The sequence below is a fragment of the Salvelinus namaycush genome, unplaced genomic scaffold (genome assembly GCF_016432855.1).
Source record: "Salvelinus namaycush isolate Seneca unplaced genomic scaffold, SaNama_1.0 Scaffold384, whole genome shotgun sequence".
NCBI classification, from domain to species: domain Eukaryota; kingdom Metazoa; phylum Chordata; class Actinopteri; order Salmoniformes; family Salmonidae; genus Salvelinus; species Salvelinus namaycush.
Window position 1 is genome coordinate 173198 of NW_024060830.1, and position 15302 is coordinate 188499.

A 15302-nucleotide genomic window follows, 5' to 3' on the forward strand; every position below is an offset into this window, starting at 1 on the left:
TGCTTCACTGTAGGGATGGTGCCAGGTTTCCTCCAGACTTGGCATTCAGGCTAAATAGTTCAATCTTGGTTTCATCAGAAAAGAGAATCTTGTTTCTCATGGTTAGAGTCCTTTAAGTGGCTGAGGAGTGGCTTCCGTCTGGCAAAGGCCTGATTTGTGGAGTGCTGCAGAGATGGTTGTCCTTCTGGAAGGTTCTCCCATCTCCAGAGTAATTCTAGAGCTCTGTCAGAGTGACCATCGGGTTATTGGTCCCCTCTGACCAAGGCCCTTCACCCCCGATTGTTCAGTTTGGCCGGGCGAGTTGAGTCTCATAGCAAAGAGTCTGAATACTTACAGTACCAGTCAAAAGTTTGGACACCTACTCATTCAAGGGTTTTCTTTAATTTGACTATTTTCTACATTGTATAATAGCGAAGACATCAAAACTATGAAATAACACATATGGAATCATGTAGTAACCAAAAAAGTGTCAAACAAATCAAAATATATTTTAGATTCTTCAAAGTAGCCACCCGTTGCCTTGATGACAGCTTTGCACACTCCTGGCATTCTCTAAACCAGCTTCATGAGGTAGTCACCTGGAATGTGTTTAAATTAACAAGTTAATTTGTTGAACTTCTTTCCTTCTTAATGTGTTTTAGCCAATCATTTGTGTTGTGACAAGGCAGGTGTGGTATACAGAAGATAGCCCTATTTGGTAAAAGACCAAGTCCATATTATTGCAAGAACAGCTCAAATATGCAAAGAGAAATGGCAGTCCATCATTACTTTAAGACATGAAGGTCGGTCAATCTGGAAAATGTTAAGAACTTTTAAAGTTTCTTCAAGTGCAGTCGCAAAAACCATCAAGCGCTATGATGAAATTGGATCTCATGAGGACCGCCACAGGAAAGACAGAGACTTACCTCTGCTGCAGAGGATAAGTTCATTAGAGTTAACTGCACCTCAGAATGCAGCCCAAATAAATTCTTCACAGAGTTCAGGTAACAGACATCTCAACATCAACTGTTCAGAGGAGACTCCTTGAATCAGGCCTTCATGGTCAAATTGCTGCAAAGAAACCACTACTAAAGCACACCAATAATAAGAAGAGACTTGCTTGGGCCAAGAAACACGAGCAATGGACATTAGACCGGTGGAAATCTGTCATTTGGTCTGATGAGTCCAAATTTGAGATTTTTGGTTGCAACCGCCATGTCTTTGTGAGACGCAGAGTAAGTGAGCGAATGATCTCCATGTGTGTGGTTCCCACCGTGAAGCATGGAGGAGGAGGTGTGATGGTGTTTGGTGGTGACACTGTCATGATTTATTTAGAATTCAAGGCACACTTAACAAGCATGGCTACCACAGCATTCTGCAGTGATACGCCATCCCATCTGGTTTGCGCTTTTTGTTTTTCAACTGGACAATGACCCAGAACACACCTCCATGCTGTGGAAGGGCTATTTGACCAAGAAGGAGAGTGATGGAGTGCTGCATCAGATGACCTGGCCTCCACAATCACCCGACCTCAACCCAATTGAGATGGTTTGGGATGAGTTGGACTGCAGAGTGAAGGAAAATCAGTCAACAAGTGCTCAGAATACATAGGAACTCCTTCAAGATGGTTGGAAAAGCATTACTCATGAAGCTGGTTAAGAGAATACCAAGAGTTTGCAAAGCTGTCATCAAGGCAAAGGGTGGCTACTTTGAAGAACTTAAAATATAAAATATATTTTGATTTGTTTAACACGTTTTTGGTTACTACGTGATTCCATATGTGTTATTTAATAGAAAATAGTAAAAATTAAGAAAAACACTGGAATGAGTAGGTGTGTCCAAACTTTTGACTGGTACTGTATGTAAATAAGGTATGCATGTTTTTTTATAAATTTTTCGAAAAACCTGTTTTCGCTTTGTTGTTATGGGGTATTGTGTGTAGATTGATGAGGAAAACATTTAATTTGATCAATTTTAGAATATGGCTGTAACGTAACAAAATGTGGAAAAAGGGAAGGTGTCTGAATACTTTCCAAATGCACTGTATTCCTGACAATAACGACATTCTGCAATCTACCTCAGACTCATCCACTGTAGTACACCAGTATACTGTAAATGGAACACACAGTGCCTGATTAGCTCTTTACACTTGTACCAGTATACGGGTTCAAAATAGCAAATTTGGACACTGATACGCAATGTTCCCACCAAATGTTTTCCAGGAACTAAGCTAATTTCAGGTCTGCTGAGCGCAAACTTGAACATTGTGATAATTCTGTGCGACTTCCAGTGCATGGTTACTGTGAACACTGAGGCTGTACCGGCTTTAAATTACAGTTTTAACAGTGGCCAAGTAGGCTACTGTGGCTATTTGATCATAATGTAGGCCTATCAGAGTGGCCTAACATCAAAAACTATAGAGAAAATGCATTCCATAACATTTTAGCTGGTCTATCATTCAGGTCTATCATTCAGCCTACAGTAGCATCCAATGTGTGGTGTTCAATGTAGGCCTACATTCCATGAGACTTTTGAAGAAAAAAAAACATGCAGGGCTTGACTGTTTATCCACTTGTCCATCAGACAAGGAGGTGACTGAAAATGCTGTTGTGTTGTTTGATGCAAGAAACCACTTTACAAAATAAAATGGATTATTAATCCCATACCATTATTACAGAGAATCAGACAAATTATGCTACCCTCTGCCTATTGGCTACTTCGCTTATTTAAGCCTGTCTCAAAATACAACACCGCCCCTTTAAGACAAAAAAAAGCGCTTTACCTGACTGGCTTTTTAAAGATGTCTAGAATTGTACACATTTTGTGCTCTTGTAGGAAGCAATCATGCTCCTATTTCTGACTACAAATGATCTATAACTGGGCTAATAACTCACCAAATAGGAAAGGACATGAACAAAATGTGCACACTTGGCTACACACGCAGCTCTAGCTTTGATCTCAAAACAACTGCATCTACTCACGACCCCTCATGCTGTAAACACAGTCCAGTTCAATGTAAATGGCACAGATAAATATATGGCAATGGTGTATTTGCATATAGACCTACTGCAGTTCTGATTGGTTATGCCGCACCTGTCTGTGTAGAGTACGGACTGAGTCCTGTGCAACAGAAATCCTCTGCCGATGTGTTCTGCCGACAACAATCTCTTGCATAGTTAGTTTTGTTTCGGTATGTTGCATTGAAAGTGGCTAATATTGTGTTGATTCGATCACAAATGTCACATTGAAGGGAAATGTTGATAGTGTTAACAGGGAAAACTCTAGAAAGTTGACTGAAGGTCAATCTCGTGCTTCTCTCCGTGGGCTGATATTCTTCTGTGCTCTGCACGGCAGTCCAGGGGAGCTGCGCGGCAGTCCAGAGGAGCTGCGCGGCAGTCCAGGGGAGCTTTGCGGCAGTCCAGGAGAGCTTTGCGGTAGTCTTTGGGCTACCGCTCGCCCGTGCACGCACGCAGCTTAGAGGGAACAGTGCTGATAAGCGTCTAAATTGGAACGCAGTGGCTGTACAGTAACATACAATACATAATGTCAAAGCTCAAGGTCTCCGCTTCACAGCGCAGTATTGGTTTTGACTGACAGCCGTTCTGAACTTGAGCACCGCGCACGACAAGAAGTTGCCCCCATCCCCCCCGCTAATTAGGCAACTTTTGCACATTTTGGTTGTCAGAGAGGGAAATGCTGTAAATAAAGAGGACTCGATGTATTTTGAAAGATGAGACATTGACGATTATAACAAATGCCGCTTTGATGTCATACAAGCAAGCCAAACACCTGTTAGTCCAGATGTGGCAAGCCAAACACCTGTTAGTCCAGATGTGGCAAGCCAAACACCTGTTAGTCCAGATGTGGCAAGCCAAACACCTGTTAGTCCAGATGTGGCAAGCCAAACACCTGTTAGTCCAGATGTGGCAAGCCAAACACCTGTTAGTCCAGATGTGGCAAGCCAAACACCTGTTAGTCCAGATGTGCACTTCACATTTCCATATCATAAAACTCATGCAATATACAGTGTCATCGTTCATATTCACAATGCTTGGTGTACAGATACAAGATGACATGGCGTCATACCCTAGGTTGTCCTGAACAGAATGAGCCTGTTTGTGGTATTGTAAAGACATTTGGCGGGGAACACGCACCTGAATGCACTTGTGACTCTATTCTATGCACACCAAAATGATGATCTGCTTCTCTGAATTGCCTTGTGAAAGCCTAACACTGTTAGATCATATTTTGTAACTTAGCTAGCCATGTTGGCAATAAAACACGCTTTCAAATCATGCCCAACTGACCAGATTGCAATTTATAATGGACCATTTTTGGAATGCGTAAACAGTAATTGTGTAAAGGCAGGGATGCAGGGCTGTGCTCCAAATAAAATGACCAGTCTGCTTGCTCTAGTTCCTCAACAGCACAGCAAGGAGAGCTCAAAATAGTACCTTCTAGTTGAAGAGTCTTCTTTGAGTCATAAAAGTGAATTAAAATGACTTAGGAACTGCGTACACTGGAGAAGTGTGTGTCCACTTGGAGACACCAGTTAGTCCTCTCACTCAAACCCTTGTCATTGTTTGTCTTATGTTGCACCTACCCCACATTTTCCAGGAATAGTCTTATGTTACTGAATGTATCTGGAGTATTTTCAGATTTAGTTATCAACAAACGTGGCGAAAAGTACAGTAAATGTATAATACACATAAAATCAACAGTGTAATGTTTGGATTCAGTCTTGTTCCAGATTCATTGTTTTGTCCTCACCTTTAATCTAATAATTTTCCCATTCATCTCCAAACTTATGCATATGCTTTCCATATTTCTTCTGTAAGACACATTTCAATTTAGCCCTATAGGCCAACTGGAACGACTGTAAGGAGGTAAAGGGTTATTATGTGTATGTTATTATTTACCTGTAGGCATGTATCTCTGGGTTGGCAATCATGATGGACTCCAGGTGGAACCTGCCATCTCCCAGGTAGCTATAAATACAAACACAACACACACAGAGGCACAGGATGAGAGAAATACAAACACAGTAAGACAGACACACTCCCTGCATACCTGTGGTGGAACAACAATTCTCTCTCCCTCCCCATCTGTCCTTCCTCTCCACCCCCCCACCCCTCTCTCCTGGTGAAACAAAGTGGCCTCAGAGGACCTATGCCTGGGGTTCAGGGGTTCAAGGTGTGACCAGGGGCTGCTGATGTATAGGAACACTGCCGAACACCACCCCTGTGATGACCCCATGTTGTTTATCCACTACCAGGCTTTTCAATTAACCCAGGGGTGTTATTAGTCGGCCCACCGAGACCAGTGATGGGGCAGGATTCAAGGGGCGCACACACACACACACAATTATCATCCCAGGGGGTGTTCTGGGAGGAGGCCTGCTATTGGCTGAGTGAGGGGTCCAGGCCTCTGTTACCGTGGCGAGTTCGCGGAGGCCCAAGGGGAGACGGACAATTAGAGGAGCTAATTAGCCAGCGTTTAGGAAAGTGTGTGTGGAACGGGCTGTGGGTGAGCATCCACAGGGACCGCCAGGAGCCACAACTAACCTCCACACAGACAGGCAGGCCTGCACGCATAGACACACACACACACAAAATAACACACACCCACGCACTAGTGGTCATTAACTCATAACCTGCAGTCCCCGCAGTTATATCTGGGTTTAGGGTCATGAACTATTGTGTGGATGAAGGGCGGGTGGGTTGAATAAAGAGAAAGCGATGCATAAAACAATCCATAAATGTATAATTATTGTGCAATTCACATTTATAGGCTACATTGAGGTTTTTCTTTCATTATTTGTAACTGCCATTAGTGTATAAGCCTAATCTTTAGGGCCTAACTGTACGTGCACCAAATACATGGCAATCACCAAATACATGGCAATCACCAAATACACGGCAATCACCAAATACATGGCAATCACCAAATACATGGCAATCACCAAATACACGTCAATCACCAAATACATGGCAATCACCAAATGCTTTTGGGAATTTGGGCAGAAAAAGTTAACGTCGGTCCACTGAGGCAAAAAGGACATTGTCAGAGTTTAATTAAATAAGAGAAAAGCTGTAAAATGGAGATTTGAAAATAAAAGAGAAGGGAGGGCCAGAACAGTAGTCTAATGTTTGGGAAACATGTTGTGTGCCGACTACAAATTCAACAGTCACAAGATAGGGGCATCAAATACGGAATGTCAAAGGACCTATACTGTTCTGAAATCATCATGAGAGGCCGCAGTGGCTCGCGTACATCCATACCCACGTATCAGTCAGAGCCGGTCCTAGCCTTTTCCACACATTTTACCAGTGGCTCGCGTACATCCATACCCACGTATCAGTCAGAGCCGGTCCTAGCCTTTTCCACACATTTTACCAGTGGCTCGCGTACATCCATACCCACGTATCAGTCAGAGCCGGTCCTAGCCTTTTCCACACATTTTACCAGTGGCTCGCGTACATCCATACCCACGTATCAGTCAGAGCCGGTCCTAGCCTTTTCAACACATTTTACCAGTGGCTCGCGTACATCCATACCCACGTATCAGTCAGAGCCGGTCCTAGCCTTTTCCACACATTTTACCAGTGGCTCGCGTACATCCATACCCACGTATCAGTCAGAGCCGGTCCTAGCCTTTTCCACACATTTTACCAGTGGCTCGCGTACATCCATACCCACGTATCAGTCAGAGCCGGTCCTAGCCTTTTCCACACATTTTACCAGTGGCTCGCGTACATCCATACCCACGTATCAGTCAGAGCCGGTCCTAGCCTTTTCCACACATTTTACCAGTGGCTCGCGTACATCCATACCCACGTATCAGTCAGAGCCGGTCCTAGCCTTTTCCACACATTTTACCAGTGGCTCGCGTACATCCATACCCACGTATCAGTCAGAGCCGGTCCTAGCCTTTTCCACACATTTTACCAGTGGCTCGCGTACATCCATACCCACGTATCAGTCAGAGCCGGTCCTAGCCTTTTCCACACATTTTACCAGTGGCTCGCGTACATCCATACCCACGTATCAGTCAGAGCCGGTCCTAGCCTTTTCCACACATTTTACCAGTGGCTCGCGTACATCCATACCCACGTATCAGTCAGAGCCGGTCCTAGCCTTTTCCACACATTTTACCAGTGGCTCGCGTACATCCATACCCACGTATCAGTCAGAGCCGGTCCTAGCCTTTTCCACACATTTTACCAGTGGCTCGCGTACATCCATACCCACGTATCAGTCAGAGCCGGTCCTAGCCTTTTCCACACATTTTACCAGTGGCTCGCGTACATCCATACCCACGTATCAGTCAGAGCCGGTCCTAGCCTTTTCCACACATTTTACCAGTGGCTCGCGTACATCCATACCCACGTATCAGTCAGAGCCGGTCCTAGCCTTTTCCACACATTTTACCAGTGGCTCGCGTACATCCATACCCACGTATCAGTCAGAGCCGGTCCTAGCCTTTTCCACACATTTTACCAGTGGCTCGCGTACATCCATACCCACGTATCAGTCAGAGCCGGTCCTAGCCTTTTCCACACATTTTACCAGTGGCTCGCGTACATCCATACCCACGTATCAGTCAGAGCCGGTCCTAGCCTTTTCCACACATTTTACCAGTGGCTCGCGTACATCCATACCCACGTATCAGTCAGAGCCGGTCCTAGCCTTTTCCACACATTTTACCAGTGGCTCGCGTACATCCATACCCACGTATCAGTCAGAGCCGGTCCTAGCCTTTTCCACACATTTTACCAGTGGCTCGCGTACATCCATACCCACGTATCAGTCAGAGCCGGTCCTAGCCTTTTCCACACATTTTACCAGTGGCTCGCGTACATCCATACCCACGTATCAGTCAGAGCCGGTCCTAGCCTTTTCCACACATTTTACCAGTGGCTCGCGTACATCCATACCCACGTATCAGTCAGAGCCGGTCCTAGCCTTTTCCACACATTTTACCAGTGGCTCGCGTACATCCATACCCACGTATCAGTCAGAGCCGGTCCTAGCCTTTTCCACACATTTTACCAGTGGCTCGCGTACATCCATACCCACGTATCAGTCAGAGCCGGTCCTAGCCTTTTCCACACATTTTACCAGTGGCTCGCGTACATCCATACCCACGTATCAGTCAGAGCCGGTCCTAGCCTTTTCCACACATTTTACCAGTGGCTCGCGTACATCCATACCCACGTATCAGTCAGAGCCGGTCCTAGCCTTTTCCACACATTTTACCAGTGGCTCGCGTACATCCATACCCACGTATCAGTCAGAGCCGGTCCTAGCCTTTTCCACACATTTTACCAGTGGCTCGCGTACATCCATACCCACGTATCAGTCAGAGCCGGTCCTAGCCTTTTCCACACATTTTACCAGTGGCTCGCGTACATCCATACCCACGTATCAGTCAGAGCCGGTCCTAGCCTTTTCCACACATTTTACCAGTGGCTCGCGTACATCCATACCCACGTATCAGTCAGAGCCGGTCCTAGCCTTTTCCACACATTTTACCAGTGGCTCGCGTACATCCATACCCACGTATCAGTCAGAGCCGGTCCTAGCCTTTTCCACACATTTTACCAGTGGCTCGCGTACATCCATACCCACGTATCAGTCAGAGCCGGTCCTAGCCTTTTCCACACATTTTACCAGTGGCTCGCGTACATCCATACCCACGTATCAGTCAGAGCCGGTCCTAGCCTTTTCCACACATTTTACCAGTGGCTCGCGTACATCCATACCCACGTATCAGTCAGAGCCGGTCCTAGCCTTTTCCACACATTTTACCAGTGGCTCGCGTACATCCATACCCACGTATCAGTCAGAGCCGGTCCTAGCCTTTTCCACACATTTTACCAGTGGCTCGCGTACATCCATACCCACGTATCAGTCAGAGCCGGTCCTAGCCTTTTCCACACATTTTACCAGTGGCTCGCGTACATCCATACCCACGTATCAGTCAGAGCCGGTCCTAGCCTTTTCCACACATTTTACCAGTGGCTCGCGTACATCCATACCCACGTATCAGTCAGAGCCGGTCCTAGCCTTTTCCACACATTTTACCAGTGGCTCGCGTACATCCATACCCACGTATCAGTCAGAGCCGGTCCTAGCCTTTTCCACACATTTTACCAGTGGCTCGCGTACATCCATACCCACGTATCAGTCAGAGCCGGTCCTAGCCTTTTCCACACATTTTACCAGTGGCTCGCGTACATCCATACCCACGTATCAGTCAGAGCCGGTCCTAGCCTTTTCCACACATTTTACCAGTGGCTCGCGTACATCCATACCCACGTATCAGTCAGAGCCGGTCCTAGCCTTTTCCACACATTTTACCAGTGGCTCGCGTACATCCATACCCACGTATCAGTCAGAGCCGGTCCTAGCCTTTTCCACACATTTTACCAGTGGCTCGCGTACATCCATACCCACGTATCAGTCAGAGCCGGTCCTAGCCTTTTCCACACATTTTACCAGTGGCTCGCGTACATCCATACCCACGTATCAGTCAGAGCCGGTCCTAGCCTTTTCCACACATTTTACCAGTGGCTCGCGTACATCCATACCCACGTATCAGTCAGAGCCGGTCCTAGCCTTTTCCACACATTTTACCAGTGGCTCGCGTACATCCATACCCACGTATCAGTCAGAGCCGGTCCTAGCCTTTTCCACACATTTTACCAGTGGCTCGCGTACATCCATACCCACGTATCAGTCAGAGCCGGTCCTAGCCTTTTCCACACATTTTACCAGTGGCTCGCGTACATCCATACCCACGTATCAGTCAGAGCCGGTCCTAGCCTTTTCCACACATTTTACCAGTGGCTCGCGTACATCCATACCCACGTATCAGTCAGAGCCGGTCCTAGCCTTTTCCACACATTTTACCAGTGGCTCGCGTACATCCATACCCACGTATCAGTCAGAGCCGGTCCTAGCCTTTTCCACACATTTTACCATGGGTTGTAGAGAAAAAGTTTGCTGAAATTCTACAAATTTTGCCATGGGGAAAGATTTTTTCTCTCTCACATAGCCTAATATAATATTAACTCCTGCAGAAAAATAATACATCAAATGTACATTTTTACTTGGGAACAGGAGTGGTGAAATAAGATTTATTTACCGTCTGTAAAGGTGCTATCTTTATCAGTATCATAAAAGCTGCATGTATTTCAACCACAAAAAGACATGCATCCAAGGCAATCTGAAATCTTGTCAGAAACATGTTGGGTCGTTTTCACAGCATTTAATTCCCTTCAAATCTATCAAACTGATGTCATTTGGACATTTTGCACAGAAAAGCTTAGCCATTTTTGTTTGTTGTGTTATTGCATTTTCTCCCTGGTCCTTAAACGTTTGGCTGCACAAGAGAAGCACGGATAAAATCTCAACTTTACAGATGTCACCTGGATTGAAGCATTCATTCTATCGATGTAGGACATTTTCTGGTGAGCAAGGGTTTGTTTAGTCTTCTAGGCCAAGATAATCTGCATGTATCTAACTACAGACTAAAATCAACAGACTAACATTTACTAAAAATAGCCTACCAAAATGTTGGCAATTATAAACAAAAACATAGCTTAGGTTTAAAAAAACACAGGCCTCAGATTTTCAATTTATCTCAGTCGGGTGGTTGCGGATGGTCTATTAGCAATTGCGGTTGGGTGAACAAACAGCTGACCCGCGCACCACTAACACGCACACACTCAGTCACTGAGACTAGATTGTGTGCGTGGGGATGTGTGTGTGTGTGAGCGCGTGTGCATGTGTCTTTGTGTGTATAGCAGGGTAAAAGCAGGGTAATTGTGAGCCAAGAAGAAAATGAAAGACGAGTGATGACTATTGTGCCGAGTGCTTGCTTTTCCAAGGTCCCTCTATAATCACACTGGCTACAATGAGCCTCCTGCTTTTCAACATCACACCCTGCATGTGTTTCTCTGCTTTAAGAGGATAGCGCTCTATAGCACTCCTATGAGGGCCTTTGTTATCCTATCATTCATATTGCATTGTCCTTTGTAGGAGAGGTGAGTGTTGCTGTGCTATAATAGTGAACACTGTGCTGTATGTCCTGCATTATGCATCAACACACTCTGATTCTGCTCTTAATATGTCTGCAGACATTCGGAGGATTAGACCTGAGGGCATCTGCTACTAAAGCTATTCTTATAGCTGCTCTTTTCTCAAGCATTCAGCCAGTTTAACATACTTCTCTTAATTACTGAAATCATATAGATTATATAATGTATTAAAGACATAGGGCATCTCAGAGACTAATATACCATCCCTCATCCCACAATGTCCCAGCTACACTCAACTGAAGTAATTTCAACTTCTACATAATAGATATCGCAGCAATAGGTCCCTCCGATGCACTTTTACAAATAAATGTTTGAACACAATAAGAGACAAGCATTTAGGTGACTTATGAGAGACAGTATTGGAGGCTGAGAGATATTTCAAACTATTCATAAATGTCAAATCTGGTATATGCAAACTAAAATTAATTAAGTGAAATGTAATCCATGGACCATGATACTTCAACAGCCCTTATTTCTATCCATTATTACTGACTATTATATTTTGTTGACGCCTCCTGCTGGTTTCCCGTTTCCAGGATCTGTACTCAGGTATGAGCTGGTTGTATGCTGCCCCTCAGAGCACTGACATGAGGAGAGAGTGAGATGGAGAGGGAGAGAGGGAACTAGAGAAGGGGAGAGGTGGAGAGAGGGGGAGAAAAGCGGGGAGGGAGAAGGAGAGAGTGGGAGAGAAAGGGTGAGAGACTCCGGGAGCTAATTCTCAGTCAAGATAATCAATTATTTCTCCCATCTCACCCCCACCCGCCCCTACACACACATCAAAGACACTCCACTTTAGATTAGTGGGCAAAGTGCAAACACACCCGACACACGCACGCACACACACGGCTTTGCTCTCCCGTGAGAGTGGGTTCCTATAATGGCTGTCTCTCCTCTACTTATCTGGCCAATCTAATCCCATACACTGGGAGGGGTGTGTGGGTATCATAACATAAGTACAGCATGGCTATTATTAGGAACCCACTATGTCTTAAAATGCAAAGGATTGTGTGTCTATGTTAATACACTGGGGTCGTTTTCTATGTGTACTCACTGTCGCCTGAGCCTGTTAGTGTGTATGAGCAGGGCTGGGAAGTAACGGATTATTACATGCAACTGATTACAAAAAACTGTAACTGTAATCTGTTACGTTACCAGCAAACATATTGTAATCTGATTACAGATCTTTTGAAAAAGTAAATGATTTATTCTAGGACTACTTTTAAATTCAGAAAGGCTCTTTGCGGAAAAAAATGGACACCTTTGTTTTCTCAATAACATTCAAATCAGCATTTTAAATTTGTCAAGTTTAAGTTTGTTCCGCCTAAGCGAGTCTGACCGCAAGTCAGAGACAACTATGATGACACACCTTAATGTGTTTGATGGATCGTGGGAAAAGAGCAGGAATGGCTTCTGTAGGTTTCAGCCCAAGCGGTGTCTTCCAATGGTACGACTGCTGTCGCCATCCAAACATTATCCATCTTAATTAAACGTTTGGCGGTAAGGATGACAGCAGTGTTGTAGCCTACAGGCGATGCGGATATCACTTATTGTTGATAGGCTATCTACATAGAGCATTGATGTGAATCACACTGCTGCTCTTTCATTTAGCTATTTGCGCCTTAAGGATTGTGGTGGTTATGGATGTATGTGTATTTTAACCCCAAAATTAAATTTAACAAGTTTAAAATGCCTATTAATCATTGTTTTTGCGACCAGTGGACAGCCAGTGAAACATGTGCTCTTGCAACAGCTGCATAGTGCAGATCCCAGCCTTTGGAATAAATGTTTGAGGGAGTTCCTCCCCTTTAAACTTCTCTGTGGTATTGTGCTCCATACTGTCAAAAACGTGTTAATATTAAGAAGACCATGTGTGGGGCTTTTATTGCTCAACCAAATTCGCGCTGATTAACAACCCAAAAAAACATAGGCTTAACGGACACATGCTTAACTTCTTATGGCTGGGGGCGCTATTTTCACGTTCGGATGAAAAGCGTGCCAAGAGTAAACTGCCTGCTACTCAAGCCCAGAAGCTAAGATATGCATATTATTAGTATATTTGGATAGAAAACACTCTGAAGTTCCTAAAACTATTTAAATGATGTCTGTGAGTATAACAGAACTCATATGGCAGGCAAAAACTAAACGTGCGAGAAAAAAAAGGAAGTATTTGGACATAAATGGACTTTATCGAACAAAACAAACATTTATTGTGGAACTGGGATTCCTGGGAGTGCATTCCGATGAAGATCATCAAAGGTAAGTGAATATTTATAATGCCATTTCTGACTTCTGTTGACTCCACCACATGGCGAGTATCTGTATGGCTTGTTTTGGTGGCTGAGCGCTGTACTCAGATTATTCCATGGTGTGCTTTCGCTGTAAAGCTTTTTTGAAATCTGACACAGCGGTTGCATTAAGGAGAAGTATATCTTTAAACTCACACACTTTTTTGATAGACTTAAACAGCTGCAAATTATCTAGATATCAAAATGTCACCAACAAAAACAAACAATAGGCCTATAGCAAATGCAGAATATGGCATACATTTTTCACATGCAAATAGCACTTTTCGGTGGAGCTCAAAGCATGCCATTCCATGAGAGCTGCATTTATTTTTCAAGTCGAAGCAATGAGCCCAATCAGTCCTCCATGACAACAAAATCATAAACAACAGAGTAAGCTAATTATTTCTGGGTTATGCTAAAGTAAAACAACTTGCCTAATATATACTTCCAAGTCCTATTCTTGAAGACCAAGGAGTATTAAATGAATGCTAATGACTGGAATTCTGACAGACTTTGGGATTTAATATAAAGACATAGCCTAATTGTATTATTATCTGTAGTAAAAAAGCAATGGGTTAGAAGAAGCCTACATAACCACCTGTAAAGTAAAATGCAACATCCATTTATGGCCAGCTACAGTTGAAGTCGAAGGTTTACATAGACCTTAGCCAAATACATTTAAACTCAGTTTTTCACAATTCCTGACATTTAATCCTAGTAAAAATTCCCTGTCTTAGGTCAGTTAGGATCACCACTTCATTTTAAGAATGTGAAATGTCAGAATAATAGCAGAGAGAATGATTTATTTCAGCTTTTATTTCTTTCATCACATTCCCAGTGGGTCAGAAGTTTACATACACTCAATTAGAATTCGGTAGCATTGCCTTTCAATTGTTTAACTTGGGTCCAATGTTTCAGGTAGCCTTCCACAAGCTTCCCACAATTTGTTGGGTGAATTTTGGCATATTCCTCCTGACAGAGCTGGTGTAACTGAGTCAGGTTTGTAGGCCTCCTTGCTCGCACACGCTTTTTCAGTTCTGCCGACACATTTTCTATGGGATTGAAGTCAGGGCTTTGTGATGGCCACTCCAATAGCTTGACTTTGTTGTCCTTAAGCCATTTTGCCACAACTTTGGAAGTATGCTTGGGGTCATTGTCCATTTGGAAGACCCATTTGTGATCAATCTTTAACTTCCTGACTGATGTCTTGATGTTGCTTCAATATATCCACATAATTTTCCTCCCTCATGATGCCATCTATTTTGTGAAGTGCATCAGTCCCTCCTGCAGCAAAGCACCCCCACAGCATGATGTGTCACGTTCTGACCTTAGTTCTTTTGTTATTTCTTTGTTTTAGTATGGTCAGGGCGTGAGTTGGGTGGGTTATCTATGTTTGTTTTTCTATGTTAGGTTTTTCGTTTGGCCTGATATGGTTCTCAATCAGAGGCAGGTGTTAGTCGTTGTCTCTGATTGGGAACCATATTTAGGGAGCCTGTTTTCTATTGTGTTTTGTGGGTGGTTATTTTCCGTATCAGTGTTTGTTCCATACGGGACTGTGTGTTCGGTTTTAATTTATTCTCTTGTTCCTTTTGTTTTTCTGTGTCCAGTGATATTTCATTAAAATATATTATGGACACATACTACGCTGCGCATTGGTCCGACATTTCTTACTCCTCGTCAGAGGAGGACGAAGAGAACCGTTACATGATGCTGCCACCCCCGTGCTTCACGGTTGGGATGGTGTTCTTCGGCTAGCAAGCCTCCCCATTTTTCCTTCAAACATAACAATGGCCAAACAGTTCTATTTTTGTTTCATCAGACCAGAGCACATTTCTCCAAAAAGTACCCATCTTTGTCCCCACGTGCAGTTACAAACCGTAGTCTGGCTTTTTTATGGTGGTTTTGGAGCAGTGGCTTCTTCCTAGCTGAGAGG

The 15302-nt window shown here is 44.1% G+C and overlaps 1 protein-coding gene across 1 annotated transcript in view; it reads right to left on the reverse strand.

Annotated features, from left to right (window-relative positions):
* LOC120040825 (2-(3-amino-3-carboxypropyl)histidine synthase subunit 1-like) overlaps positions 1-4967 on the reverse strand; it is a gene marked incomplete at its 5' end in the record, with an annotated part of 29015 nt that extends 24048 nt beyond the window's left edge. The window contains one exon of the mRNA XM_038985845.1: positions 4899-4967. Within this exon, the coding sequence (XP_038841773.1) occupies positions 4899-4967 (69 nt within the window). The remainder of the gene's footprint in view (positions 1-4898) is intronic.
* Positions 4968-15302: the final 10335 nt, after the last annotated feature.